Source organism: Xiphophorus maculatus, chromosome 6, assembly GCF_002775205.1.
Source record: "Xiphophorus maculatus strain JP 163 A chromosome 6, X_maculatus-5.0-male, whole genome shotgun sequence".
Lineage (NCBI taxonomy): Eukaryota > Metazoa > Chordata > Actinopteri > Cyprinodontiformes > Poeciliidae > Xiphophorus > Xiphophorus maculatus.
The window spans coordinates 22,765,273-22,778,952 of record NC_036448.1 but is presented as its reverse complement, the minus strand read 5'-3'; the positions used below and the strand labels follow the sequence as shown (position 1 = coordinate 22,778,952).

At 44.3% G+C, this 13,680-nt stretch overlaps 1 protein-coding gene across 2 annotated transcripts in view; it reads left to right on the top strand.

Moving 5' to 3' along the window:
• The window catches only part of ankrd12 (ankyrin repeat domain 12), a 53,530-nt gene extending 40,416 nt beyond the window's left edge, over window positions 1-13,114 (top strand). For both annotated transcript variants that reach the window (XM_023335524.1, XM_023335523.1), the window contains 9 exons: window positions 2,512-2,715; window positions 2,885-3,027; window positions 4,463-4,610; window positions 5,772-8,860; window positions 9,399-10,409; window positions 10,906-11,004; window positions 11,088-11,231; window positions 11,304-11,399; window positions 12,071-13,114. In XM_023335524.1, the coding sequence (XP_023191292.1) occupies window positions 2,512-2,715; window positions 2,885-3,027; window positions 4,463-4,610; window positions 5,772-8,860; window positions 9,399-10,409; window positions 10,906-11,004; window positions 11,088-11,231; window positions 11,304-11,399; window positions 12,071-12,256 (5,120 nt within the window). In that variant the 3' untranslated portion in view covers window positions 12,257-13,114. The remainder of the gene's footprint in view (window positions 1-2,511; window positions 2,716-2,884; window positions 3,028-4,462; window positions 4,611-5,771; window positions 8,861-9,398; window positions 10,410-10,905; window positions 11,005-11,087; window positions 11,232-11,303; window positions 11,400-12,070) is intronic.
• The last annotated feature ends 566 nt before the right edge of the window (window positions 13,115-13,680 follow it).

Here is a 13,680-nt window from a genome sequence, read left to right as displayed (position 1 = left end):
TTCATTCCTTCCTTGTCTTCTCATGCACCAGATTTTTCTTTTTCTCTCTTCTTTTTTTTTTTGTATAACTTTCCAAAAGTAAAGAAAAAAAAAACCCAATTTCTTCCAGCTGCAAAGCGTCCAAAACCAGAGGGAGTAATTATCCGAAATTCAACGCCTGAACCAGAAAAAGAAAAATAAAAGTTAAAAAAACAGAAGAAACCAGAGCTAAGATATCTGATTTGCTGCCACATTCTGCTAACATGAACAAAATTTATTAAAAAATTTCTGCTGCGTCTTTCAGTAATTATCAAAAACATTTTGATAAATTAACACAGAAACGTCTCATTTTACACCAAATCAACTCTATCAGAGCAGAGAGTCGTTGGCGACGTGGACTTTGAATTTTATTGCAATATTTTGTGGCACGATTGTGATGACAATAAAAATGACAATTAAAAGCTTTTAAAAAATTTTTTAGATAACAGTTTGTCTGTGACTGCAAAGCACAGTATTCACAGCCAAACAAGCTCAAAACATTCTCATCTGAAATTGACGTTTTTAGGACGACGGTTACTTCAGAAAAGTGAGATTTACGTCACTAAACTGCAATTAATTATATACTTGAGTTCATAGATAGTTATTGATGATTTTGTGGATCAAATAGTGGAGAAAATATTTAAAAATAATACTGAATACTGTCAGTTTTATTTTTATTTAACTTAATAAGTGAAACAATGACAACAACAATCTTGATATTTATATATGTATTAGCAGATTTGTCATAAAATCACTAACTCTTTTTTTACACTTTTGGAAATGCATGAAAATAAAACAAATTTCTTTGTTTTAAATAAGAAAATATACATTTTATTGCCTAAAATGAATTAACATAGCATTCCTTTAGTGAATTTTAGCTGAACGAATATTTTTTTAAAAATTGGTGAAACACATTGACAAAGGTGTTTTTCTTAAATGCAAAATGTTTCTATATATATTCTTTACAGTTTTGGCTGAATTACTGCTGTGAATGTTTTTTTTTTTCTCCAAATGTGTTTTTTATGGCAATTAAGAACCAGGTGAAGCTAAAACGATGCCACTTTTAGCTAAAACATATTTATAGACAGAAGTTTTTTTATCTTAAATGCTAAATTTATATATTTTTTGTACAATTTCCTCTTAATTACTGCTCTGAATGCGTTTTTCTTCCAGCAAATGGACATTTTTTTATGTCTGTAAACTCCAGTTAGCCATTAATCGAATATTAAATTAGCTGGTCATTAATCTGATTGTTTTTGCCTGTATATATATTAGCGATGCTCCAATCAGGTTTTTTGCTGCCGATTCCGATACCGATCACCCATGAAGCCGATCTCTGCTGATCGCCTGGATTGGCAGTTAATTTTTCGGTTTAGATATAAATGATACTATGTTGCATCCATCCATCCATTTTCTTACATCCTTGTCCCTAGTGGGGTCAGGAGGTGATGGTGCCTATCTCCAGCTAACGTTCCGGGCGAGAGGTGGGGTCACCCTGTACAGGTCGCCAGTCGGTCACAGGGCAACACAGAACCGACAGGACACACAACTATGTTCACGCACTCACACCTAGGGAGAATTTAGAGACCAATTAACCTGACAGTCACATTTTTTTACTGTGGGAGGAAACCGGAGTACCCGGAGAGAACCCACGCATGCACAGGGAGAACATGCAAACCTTATGCAGAAAGACCCCGGGCCGGGAATTGAACCCAGAAACTTCTTGCTGCAAGGCAACAGTGCTACCAACTGCGCCACCGTGCAGCCCGATACTATGTTATCTGGCAAAATGGAAAATATTATCTGGCAATAAATTCACCCAATTTAGACATAATAGACATATTTTGATACATATTTAAAATCTTTTCTTTATTTACATGCTGGAGCTTTAAGCAGACGTTCGGTGTGAGAGTTCACTGTCTGGTGGAGGTTGAGCAGCACTACATCTGTGAAATATTATTACCAGTAGCACATAGCGGTGGTCCAAGGGCGAGAGCAGAACCAGTGTCTTACACCGCCAGCTTAAAGACTTGAATTATTTTTAGGGTTATTTGTTTAGCTTTCTGACCGTGATGCTAATCCATGTTAGCGTTGGTAGCTGTGCACTGCTTTATCTGCTATCTGGACGCTCCGGATGTCCTTTTTTCCTGCATTGATGCTTGTTTTTTAAATGTCATATTAGATTCGTTGTGTTGATGCATTGTGTCGTGCTTCACGCCGCAACACCCTAACTTCCCCATTCACTCTCAGAGCGGTATAGTCCCACACGGCAGGATTTGTTGCTGCGCTCTGGCGCAGTGTGAAGGAAAGAGATCAGCTGCACACGCAGGCTGAGAAGTGAGAGACAGGTGATTGTTTTGGTGATCGGCAACAAGAGACGGTGATCGGCGATCACCGATCATACACTTTTTCATGTAAATTGGCAGATTTTAAGTGATCAATGTGGTGTTTATCAGCATCTATTAAACCTGATCACTTCTTTCCTGTGTGCAGACTCGACGCCCAGCCATCCCTCGCAGACGACGCCTGTGCAGAAGAAAGTCCCCAGCGGCGCCTCGTCTCGCCAGAAGGACAAAGTCAACAAGAGGAACGAGCGCGGGGAGACGCCCCTCCACATGGCGGCGATCCGCGGAGACGCCAAGCAGGTCAAAGAGCTCATCAGCCTGGGAGCCGACGTCAACGTCAAAGACTTCGCAGGTAGAAAATCGTTTGGCGGCTTCATTACGTCTGAATGGCTGCTGATGACAAGAGGCGGCATCTCTGAGAGAAAGCAGTCAGTACGCCTCCCGGTGCTGTTACTGCTTCTGCAGAACGATTTGCAGCTGTGACTTCTGATTGGTCTGACGTTTCCTCCCGCTCCCCCCAGGTTGGACTCCGCTCCATGAAGCCTGTAATCTGGGTTACTACGACGTGGCGAAGGTCCTGATAGCAGCAGGAGCAGAAGTCAATACGCAGGGTCTGGACGACGACACGCCGCTTCACGACGCCTCCAGCAGCGGCCACAAAGACGTAAGTGCCAATCAGGAAGTTTGTCCACAGCTGAAGGGCTGAAGACCAGATTTCAGATTGAAATGATGAGATTAAAACCTTTAAGCATCAGTTTAAGACAAAAGATTTCCAAATTTATATCTATCTGTACAAAGATCAATATTACTGGAGTTTTTCATCAGTTCCAACATTGTACCTACCGTTAGTGTAAATTTCACTATGATGCAAAATAGCACTACTAGGCATGTAAGGAATGAAATAAACATTTCAGTCTCAATATGTTGTTTTATTTCTCAAACAGGACTTTGAAACAACCATTCTGAACAACCATTGTTTTTTCATAATATTTTGTGGCTAAATACCACAAAATGTCTTTGCTGCACCGTCTCATGAGCTCCTAGCTGCTTTCTTATGATATGAAATCAGTTTTACAAGTCAAATGTTTCAAATGCAGCTAAATAAATAGTGAAATATTCCTTTATTGCAAGGGTAAAACCCACATATATCCAGATAGAGCTGATTTGCACCCAAATCAGCTTTTATTGAATTTCATTAAACATTGCTAAAGCGAAACAAAGTGACCCAAATCCTCTTCTTATGATGGAGAATACATTTGTTCAATCAAGGCAGTTTTCAAGAATTTGGAAACTAGATCGTTTTTAATTTTGGGTCGACAATTAACATCCATTTCCAACAAAAACGACATTTTTTAAAAATTTAATGTTCTTGGCCTGCAATTTTCAATTTTGGCTGATATGACAGAAAGTTTGCCTTACTGTATTCTCCTAGGAGAATTTAGCCCGTTTCACTGAAAAATGTTGTAGTATTAGAGTCCATATTTATGTAATTTCTTATTTATTCATCATACTTGTGATATTTTTTGTAATTTGAAAAAATCTTTTCATTCAAAGTTGTAGAATTAAAATACATGCACAGAATTAGCAATTTCTTTGATTATACATATTGCTTCTCAATACTACTGTTACTTATTTTAATTACTTAGTTGCCTAGTGTCGCTAAAAAGCATCAAACCCAACATTAGAAATAACTTAGAACTTTGTTGACTTGTGGTCTAGTCTGATACCTATTATTATTATTATTATTATTATGTATAATTATATTATTTATTTTTATTATTATACAATTTTTAAACAGGAAATAACCAAACATTCCCTTGGATTTATTAACAGAAATAGTTGTGAAGCTAATTAGCTTCATTAGCCTATCAGACATGACCTGATGGAGAACGTTAAAGCGTTCCTTCAACTTGCCGATTGAGTGAAAAATGTCCTGTCATTGATGAACCTCATATATTAAACGTATTTGAATTGAAAAAATTTAAACATCTGAGCATCACTTGAAGAAAATCCCTCTAGTACCATAACTTTTGTTATCCTCGGTGTATTTTTTTTACTCACTATTTAAGTCTTGCTTTTGTTTTTCCTTCAACCTGCAGATTGTGAAACTCCTCCTCCGTCACGGTGGAAACGCTTTCCAGGCCAACAAGCGCGGCGAGCGTCCGGTGGACGTGGCCGACTCCCAGGAGCTGGAGCTGCTCCTGAAAGGAGAGGCGCCGCTGTCCGACCAGGACGACAGCTCCTCAGGTGAGCAGGGGAGGCTTTTACCTGACGGGTTTTATTTTCATCTTTTATTTTCCTACTTTTGTCTTTTTTCTGTGGCTGTTGTTACCCCTGCCTCTTTGTTTTTCTCTTGGTTGTATTGTTTTGTTTGCATTTTATTCTAATTCATATAAATCACTTTGACGTGTTTCTGAAATTGTGCTATATAGATAAAATTAGATGACTTTACCTACTCAGCAACCTGAGAGGTTCCTGTATTGTTGTACTTTACAAATATGTCGTAGAAAATTGTGGTTTTCCCACATTATTAAACTTTTTCTTCAGACAAAAAACAACATTGAATGTTTTTGGGGGGTTTTTTAATTCGGCATGTTGTAAAAAGACTGTCTGCCCTCTTGATACAAGGCTTTTAAGGAAATCGATAGTCAATCAATAAGATTACTCAACTTTAAGTTAATTAAATTAAAAACGTTCTGCCACAAACTTGACAAATTTCAATAATTAAATTCAAAAAGCTAAACTCCTATAAAGTCCATTGAATCAAAAACTAATTTATAGCCGTCTTTATTTGTGTAAATTAAAGTGTTTATGGGTCACAGCTTATGAAAAACCAACATTTAGTTTCTCAGGAAATTAAAAGATTAACATGAAAGTAATTTTTAATAAATAAAGGTTTTGTTTTGGCCTACACAATTAACTGCAGCTGCAGTCCACATCTTGTGAATGTCACCAAAATTCTTCTATAGGTTTTGATTTATAATCCTACCACACGTTTTCCTTCCACTAAACTTTCCATTGATATGTTTGGAGCTGTTGGAGCGATTATGTATTGTAGCTTACTCAATTTCTTATGGAGGATTTTTATAACTAGACAGGCATCCAGTCAGCAGTGTTTCTTTTTTATTATTATTATTATTTTTCATTTTTCAAATGATACAGCGATGCTCCAAGCCCTTCCCTTCATACCAGATCTCACATGAAAATACAAAAAAAATAAGATGTTCTACATGTTCTGGGTAAATACAAAACTGTACACATGTATAAAGATCATTTTTATCACTTCATTAGCTGAAAGCAATAATCATCAAAATAACAGACTTGTTTGAAAATATGATTTTCACTGTGAGTTTTGAATTTTTCCGACAGCATTCCAGTTTGTTGTAACTCGTCTTTTCCTCCCTGCAGAGTCCGAAGACCCGCCATCCGTCAACCCGTCCAGCGTGGACGACAACATGGAGGACTCCGACACCGAAAAGGAGTCGGACGGCAAACCGGCCACCAAAGCGTCGTCGTCCGTGCCAGGCTTGGACGAGTACGAGTTTAAAGACGAGGAAGAGGAGGAGGATCTGAGCAAGGCGCTGAACGACAGGCACATCCCCCGGAGGGAGCTGCGGCAGCGCGAGAAGGAGGAAAAAGACAGGAACCACGTGGCGGGAAAACAGAGCAACAAGGCCGACTCGTCCTCAAAGTCCAAGAAGCAGAAAAGCTCCCGCGTCCACTGCAGCTCCGACACGTCCAGCGACGAGATGGAGAGCCTGTCGGAGAAGAGGAACTCCCCGACCTGCTCGCAGAGCTCTGATAGCCACAAAATGGACACCAGGTTGAAAAAGGACGGCGCCGAGCAAAAGGACAAGGGGAAGGTGAAGAAGAAGAGCAAAAGCCAGAACAAAAACAAGGAGAACGAAGAAGACGGGAAGGAGAACAGCAAGACTTTGGTTCTCTCTCTTGCATCGGTGTCGGAGAGCAACGAGAAGGGGCACGAGGAAGACTCCTTCAAGATGTCCTTCAGTCCTAAAGACGACTCGTCCGTGCACCTCTTCCATTTGTCCTCCATCAAGTCTCCAAAGCTGAACCACAGCCTTGCGGACAAGCAGTGTCCACTGAAACAGGAAAATACCAAGGTGTCCATCAGCGACGGCTCGTACAACCATTACTCTGAGGCGGACTTCTGCAGCGAAAGCTCCAGCGCGAAGGGCTGCAAGCACAGGGAGAAGAGCAAGCATCATCAGAAGGAGCCCGGCTTGGACACAGACGACGGCCACGACAGCCCCTGCAAGGACGCAGTCACAGGGAACAGCGTGGACGGCGGCGAGCCGGCGGTGCTACGGAAGACGGACCTGGATGGGAAGGTGGTGAAGAAGCACAAGCTGAAACACAAGGAGAAGGACAAACACAGGCGGGAGTACGAAGCCGAGCGTAGCCGCCACAGGCAGAAGGAGGCCAGGAAGGACGGCCACCGGAACCTGGAGTTCGACAGGGAGTTCTGGAAGGAGAACTTCTTCAAAAGCGATGAGGCGGATGAGCCGCCGGTGGGGAAAAAGGACGGAGAGGATGCCGGCTCGCTCCAGAAGACGGTGGCGGACTCCTCTCCGGTGAAGGATGAGAGGAACTCGAAGGAGAAGCACTCCGGAGGCAAGGAGAAGAGGCTGAGAGAGGAGCGGGAGAAAGACAAGGCGGTGAAGAAGGAGCGGAAAGAGGAGCGGACAAAGGAGGAGAGTCACGGATCGGGCCGGAGTCCGGAGGAGTCTCTGCAGAACAGCGGTGTGAAAGAAGAAGCAGAGGAGAAACCCGTCACGGCTGATCAGGACCAGCTGGAGCCGTCCGAAAAAACGGCGCGAGACAAACCTGACAAGAGGCTTCCAGGAAAAGAAAAGGATTCAGACAAAACGGAGAAGACGCATCTGGACAAGGAGAAGAAGATTAAACCGGAGCACTCCGACAATTCAGTGGAGCGGTGGAAGGAAAAGGACAGATCCGGAGCCGCCTCTTCACTCTCACCTGGAGATAAAAGCTACAGAGACAACGACAAGTTAAAGTCTTTATCCACCGCCAAGAAGCACGATGACGGCAGGAAGAGTAAAGATAAGCAGGAGAAACGGTCCGACAGGGAGTACGGAGGCGGAGATCACAAAGAAAGAGACCGAGCAAACAGCGACAGACGAGGGAAACCTCTGGAGAAGACCGCGGATCACCGGTTGAAAGAGAAGGACTGCGACCGGAAAAAGAAGGACAAAATGAAAGACAGCGGCGTGTCTTCAAGCTCCAACCTGAAGCTACTTCTGGAAGACAAGAGGAGCTATCTGTCTGAGAGCAGCAAGGTCTCATCCGCAAAGTCAAAAGAGGAGGCGGCGGCAAAGACGCCCGAGAAGGATCGGGACCGGCGAGACCGGGAGCGAGACTACGACAGACACAAGGACAAAGAGCGGCACAAAGAGCGCTCCCAGCAGGCCCGCATCGGGAAAGCCAAGTCCTGCGAGGGAGATGCAGAAAAGAGCAAACCGAAAACCCCGACGGCCACTCGGGACGCCAAGCCGAAGGAGAAGCGGCTGGTGAACGATGACCTGATGCAGACCAGCTTCGAGCGAATGCTGAGCATGAAGGACCAGGAGATCGAGCTGTGGCATCGGAAACACCTGGAAAAGCTCAAGCAGAAGGAGCGGGAGAGGCTCAAGCAGCGGCCTCTGTGCGACCCAGGGAAGTCCAGACCCAAAGACAGGAAACCGGAGATCTGCCTCAACAAGGAGCTGACGCGCTCCAAAAGCTCGGAGACGTCCGACGTCCACGGCAGAGAAAAGAAAGACGCTAGCGGCAACAGGACACTGTCTCTGGATGGGAAGAGCGCGTCCCTCAGTGCCAAGGTCATATCCGTGGTGGAAAACTGCCTGAGCAGGTCGCCGCGACCCGAGAGCGACCGTGGCGGCCTCATGTCCCGCTCCGTGTCCCTGGTGTCCGTAGCGAGCTCTGAGGAGTCGTTCCAGGCCACGACGTTGACTCCCAGACACACGGAGTACGACTCGGACATGAACCTGGAGACCTCCGACTCCCAGCAGGCGTTCCTCCAGTCTTCCCTCGTCATCCAAGCCGCCAGGTCGCCGTCCGTCCACGACAGAGACTGCAGCACTCTTCCAGACGCGCCACAGTCGGGGAAGCACGAACCCCAGCACCTCCAGAGCGTCCTGGAGGAAGACCCCAGTCCGTCTGCCGAGGGAGACTGCGCGGAGCACCCGTCCAAGTGTGGCCTTACCGCGTTAGAGGAGACGAAGGAGAGCTCGGAACCTGAACAGAACCTCAGCGGACATCCGGACCCAAACCCACCGGCGGAGACGCTCGGAGAAAAGGAGGGAAGCACGGAGGGACAGTCAGCAACACAAGATCTTCCAAATAGAAACCAGACACTTCCACAAAGCGACGCCTCTCAGGCGGAGCAGAAAAATCCTCCTTCCCCGGATCCCACCGCAGCGAAAGACGTCACCAGTCCGACAGAAACATCACAGGTAGGCCTGACACAGGAACAAGCTAGTAAATATGACAATTATTTACTATCCTGTTCATGAGACTTAGAAAAACTGTCTTCAGTCAGAGGCTTCTTCAAATTCACTGTAATACAGACTGCTAGAGGAGATCTTCTCCCTCTACAATTACTTTGAAGAATTTGAATTAATACGAGTTACAACATTTAATCAATAAAGTTTTGTTGAATTTCCTGGACTATAAATAGTCCCAGAAATTATTGTGATTAATTACATTGTTGAGACCATTTTCATGTCATAAAATGGCGGTGGCATAGTAACGTAAGAACAGATAATTAAAGATAAATAAACTAATCTTTTAATGAACATTCAACACTGGAAGACATTTTAAATATCCAAAATGAATTAATAAGACAGTAGGGTTTCCCCCAGAAAAGGAGCTGGTTGAGACCAAAGCACCAGACTGAAGACTTTATCATCCAGTTTTTGGTAAAAAGAGAGAAAGGATAAAAATGATAACTGGAAATGCTAATTCTACCTTATTATGTGATTTTTGCGACAGGGTGAAAGTGTTTGCGGAGAATCGGATCAGCCGCTGACGTCCGGCGAGCCGTCGGCGCTCGAGGACGCAGCGACCTTCCATCAGAGAGAGACGCCGCCGTCTTCCAGCACCGAGACCCAGCAGCCGTCCGACCTCCAACCGGAAAACCCTCCTCAGGAGAACATGGCCGCCGGTTCTGACAACCCAACGCCGCCAGACGCGCCGCGCAGTCCTCCACCAGAAACCAGTTTGCACATTCCCAGTTCTGCTCCAGCAGAAGAAGACGACGACTACGAATCGTCCGCAGACGATGAAGACAAATCCCAGCCTTCCACTGACAACGCCGGCACTTGTCCTGATGTCCAGATGGAGGACGCGGCGTCCTCCGAGACCCTTGACCCCAGAGAGGAGTCGAGCGACGCTCATCAGGGCTCAGAGAGCAGCACCGCAGCAGAGAGCTCTCCCCTGGACGGAAGCGCGGCCGACACTAACATGGAGACGCCGCCTGAGCCGATGGACGCCACGCCGGCGGACGAAAAGACGGAAACATCGGCAGCCGAAGAGCAGAGCCCGAGGTCGGTCCAGTCGGCGCCGCAGACGGACAGCGGCAGCGCCTCGGGCAGCTGCTCGCCGCAGTCCGCCGACCGAGACTCAGACTCCTCCGGATCGAAGCTGAAAGCCCGGCCGGCGGACGAAGACGCCGACGTCCTCGTCCCGCACCCACGCAAGAGGAAGATGCCGAAGCCGGCGGCGTCGCCGCTGAGCTTGGCCGCCCAGCAGGAGAGAGAGAGGTGCCAGCAGTCGCTGGCGGCCATCGTGGACGCGGTGAAGCTGGAGGAGATCGAGCCGTACCAGACGGAGCGGGCCAACCCGTACTACGAGTTCCTGCACATCCGCAGGAAGATCGAGGAGAAGCGCAAGGTGCTGTGCAACGTGACGCCGCAGCCGCCTCAGTACTACGACGAGTACGTGACGTTCAACGGGTCGTACCTGCTGGACGGGAACCCGCTCAGCAAACTCTGCATCCCCACCGTGAGTCCGAACGGATCACACAGAACCGCAACAGAACCACAACATGCACCGTAGGACTCACTGACATGTGACATTTTCTTTCTTTATTCCTTCCTTTCTTTCTTCTTTCTATCTTTTCTTCTTGCCTTCCTTCCTTTTTCCTTTTTATTTCTTTTTCATTTTCCTTTCTTTTTCCTTCCTTCCTTTCTTTCTTTTTTCTTTTTTTTATTTCTTTCTCTTTCTTTCTTTTCTGGCTTCTTTATCAAAATCTGAAAAGTGCGCTGTGCATTTTAATCCCTCTGTGCTCTAATATCTCTTGATAAAATCTGTTATTTATTGTCTGACTGAAGCACGGTGGTGGCAGCATCAGGTTTATTTTTATTTTATAATCATGCAACTTTTTCCTTCCTCTTTATTCCTCATGTTTCTCCTTCACATTAAACTGAATAATTGATCAGTTTTTTCTCTAAACGTGTTTAAAAAATAATGATCAATAATTAATCATCGTATTTTCCAGATAACTCCGCCCCCTTCGCTTCCTGAGCCGCTGAAGGAAATGTTCAAGCAGCAGGAAGTCGTCCGGATGAAGCTGCGGCTGCAGCACAGCATCGAGCGCGTACGTTTTTTATTTTATCTTTATTAATGTCACCCAGGTTGACCTGACGACCTCCGGCTGACCTTTGGCCCCTCTCGTTTCAGGAGAAGCTGATCGTTTCCAATGAGCAGGAAGTGCTGCGGGTCCACTACCGGGCCGCCAGAACACTAGCCAACCAGACGCTGCCGTTCAGCGCCTGCACCGTCCTGCTGGACGCCGAGGTGTACAACATGCCTCAGGACATCCAGGTGAGCCTCGCTCTGACCTCCGACCTCTGACCTGCTGCTCTGGGTTTGAACCTGTCGGGTTTTTGTTGCCAGGGCGACGACGGGAAAACGTCGGTGAGGGATCGGTTCAACGCCCGGCAGTTCATGTCCTGGCTGCAGGACGTCGACGACAAATTCGACAAGCTCAAGGTCAGACTTTCAAAATAAAAGCTCATGGATCTGGTTTTTAATTTGGAAGTTTTTCAGAGGAAGAGGAGGGTGATTGATGAAGGTTTTTACTGATCAGGGATCAATAAGAAGCTGGAGGTTTCATGTTATTCACTGAATAATTGATTAAAACTGAAATGTCAAAGGTCAGGCTGAAGGAAGTCGACATATTTCCTTTCTTTATTTCTTTTTCTTTCTCTTTTATCTCAAAGGTTTCAGATATTTTTTTTCTCTTATTTTTCTATAAATTCCCAATAAATTACATATAATCACGTATCAATAGTCCTGATTGATTTTCACTTTGAATCCTAAAGTTTCAATTTTATTAATTTTTCTGCTTACAGCAGTTTGCAGCAGTTTGCAGCAGATTGTTGCCCTTAACAGTCAGTTCAGGGTCAAAGGTTGAGCGTAGGGAAGAAACCAAACCAGGTTTGTTTCTCAGACCTGGTTCTGACCCGTTTGGTCCTGACCTGTTTGGTCCTGATGTTTGGTTCTGACCCGGTTTAGTCCTGATATTTGGTCCTGACCTCATTCTGACCCGTTTGGTCCTGATGTTTGGTTCTGACCCGTTTGGTCCTGATGTTTGGTCCTGATCCAGTACTGACCCGTTTGGTCCTGACCCGGTACTGACCCGTTTGGTCCTGTCCCCCCAGACGTGCCTGCTGATGCGGCAGCAGCACGAGGCGGCGGCGCTGAACGCCGTCCAGCGCCTGGAGTGGCAGCTGAAGCTGCAGGAACTGGACCCGGCCACCTACAAGTCCACCAGCATCTTCGAGATCCCCGAGTTCTACATCCCGCTGGTGGAGGTCAACGACGACTTCGACCTGACCCCCATATGAGTCGTCGCCACGGCAACGCCACGGAGCAGCACTTACAGCCGGGTTTTTTTTGTTTTGTTTTTTTTTTTACCAGAACCGGGCCGTGAAGATTTCAGATGTTTTCAAAGTGTTCATACGTTGTGTACAGACTGTGCTCTTAATTTTTTTTAACTTATTTTATACATAAAAAAAGTAAATGTGCATTTGTACATAGTCATGTAATTATTGTTTTAAACTGTAAAAAAAACAAAAAGTAAAATAGATATTTTGATTGTAAACTCGTTCCGTCTGATGTTTTAATGGACCAAAGTCGTTTTGTTTTGGGTTTTTTATCCGGTCTTCGTCTGTGATGTTCTCGTCGTTCGTTGTTGTCGTCCTTTTCTTTTCTTTCCAACGTTTCTTCCTTCCTTCCTTCCACATCTGGAGCTTTACGCCACAGCTGGTGTTTCCTGGACTTTGGCGGTTTTAATGCTGCATGCGTTGCGATGTTCTTTATCTTAAAGTACCGTGGACTTTAAATTCGTGAGGTTTTAACTGAAGTGTTCCAGCTCTCTCTCTCTCTTTAGTCTTTTTGTTTTTATGTTTTATTTTCCACCCCAACATCGTGTCTCTTTCTTCTGGCGGCCTCAGAGCGTCCTCCTGTGTCGTCCATATTGTGTCTCGCGCACATCGAAGTCTGTTGTGGCTTCCAAGAAAAAAAGAAAAAAAAACAAAACACTTTTACAGTTTCGACGTGAGATCACAACAAATCCTATTTTTTCAACATAATGCCTTTTGAACGATAGTTCTAAAAAAATGTCTATTTTAATATTTACTTGTTACATGACTTGTACATATTTGTAATATATAATTGAATAAATTTTATTTGTTGTGAAATTATATCTTGTGTTGGATGAATTTTTTATTCAACTGCATAATAATAATAATAATTATTATTATTATTGTGTGGATGCAGTACTCTGATCTGCCAGGAGGGGGCACTGCAGACAGCAATGCAAATTGCCGATGGAGGTACAGTAAATATACATATATATATATATATATATATATATATATATATATATATATATATAGAAAATAATTAATTTGGAAATTTTGTCTTTTGCCTAATGTTTAATTTATTTATTTATATGAATTATTGTCATTTTCATCCTTAAAATACCCAAATTTCCGCTTAACTTTATATTTTGGCCGGTCTGATGATGTGATTTTTAAATATTAAATGATTGATAATTAGATCAGTTACGTACTTGAGTAGCTTTTTTACCAGATACTTTTTTACTCTTACTCGAGTAACTTCTTGGACTACTTTCTACTTTTACTTGAGTAAATATGTTTAACTAGTGGCTATTCGTATTCGAGTACAATTACTCTGATCATAAATCATTTTTTTCCAAAAGTGATTTCTTTTGATTTTGTTGTCTGAATAAATACCATGTGGCGTT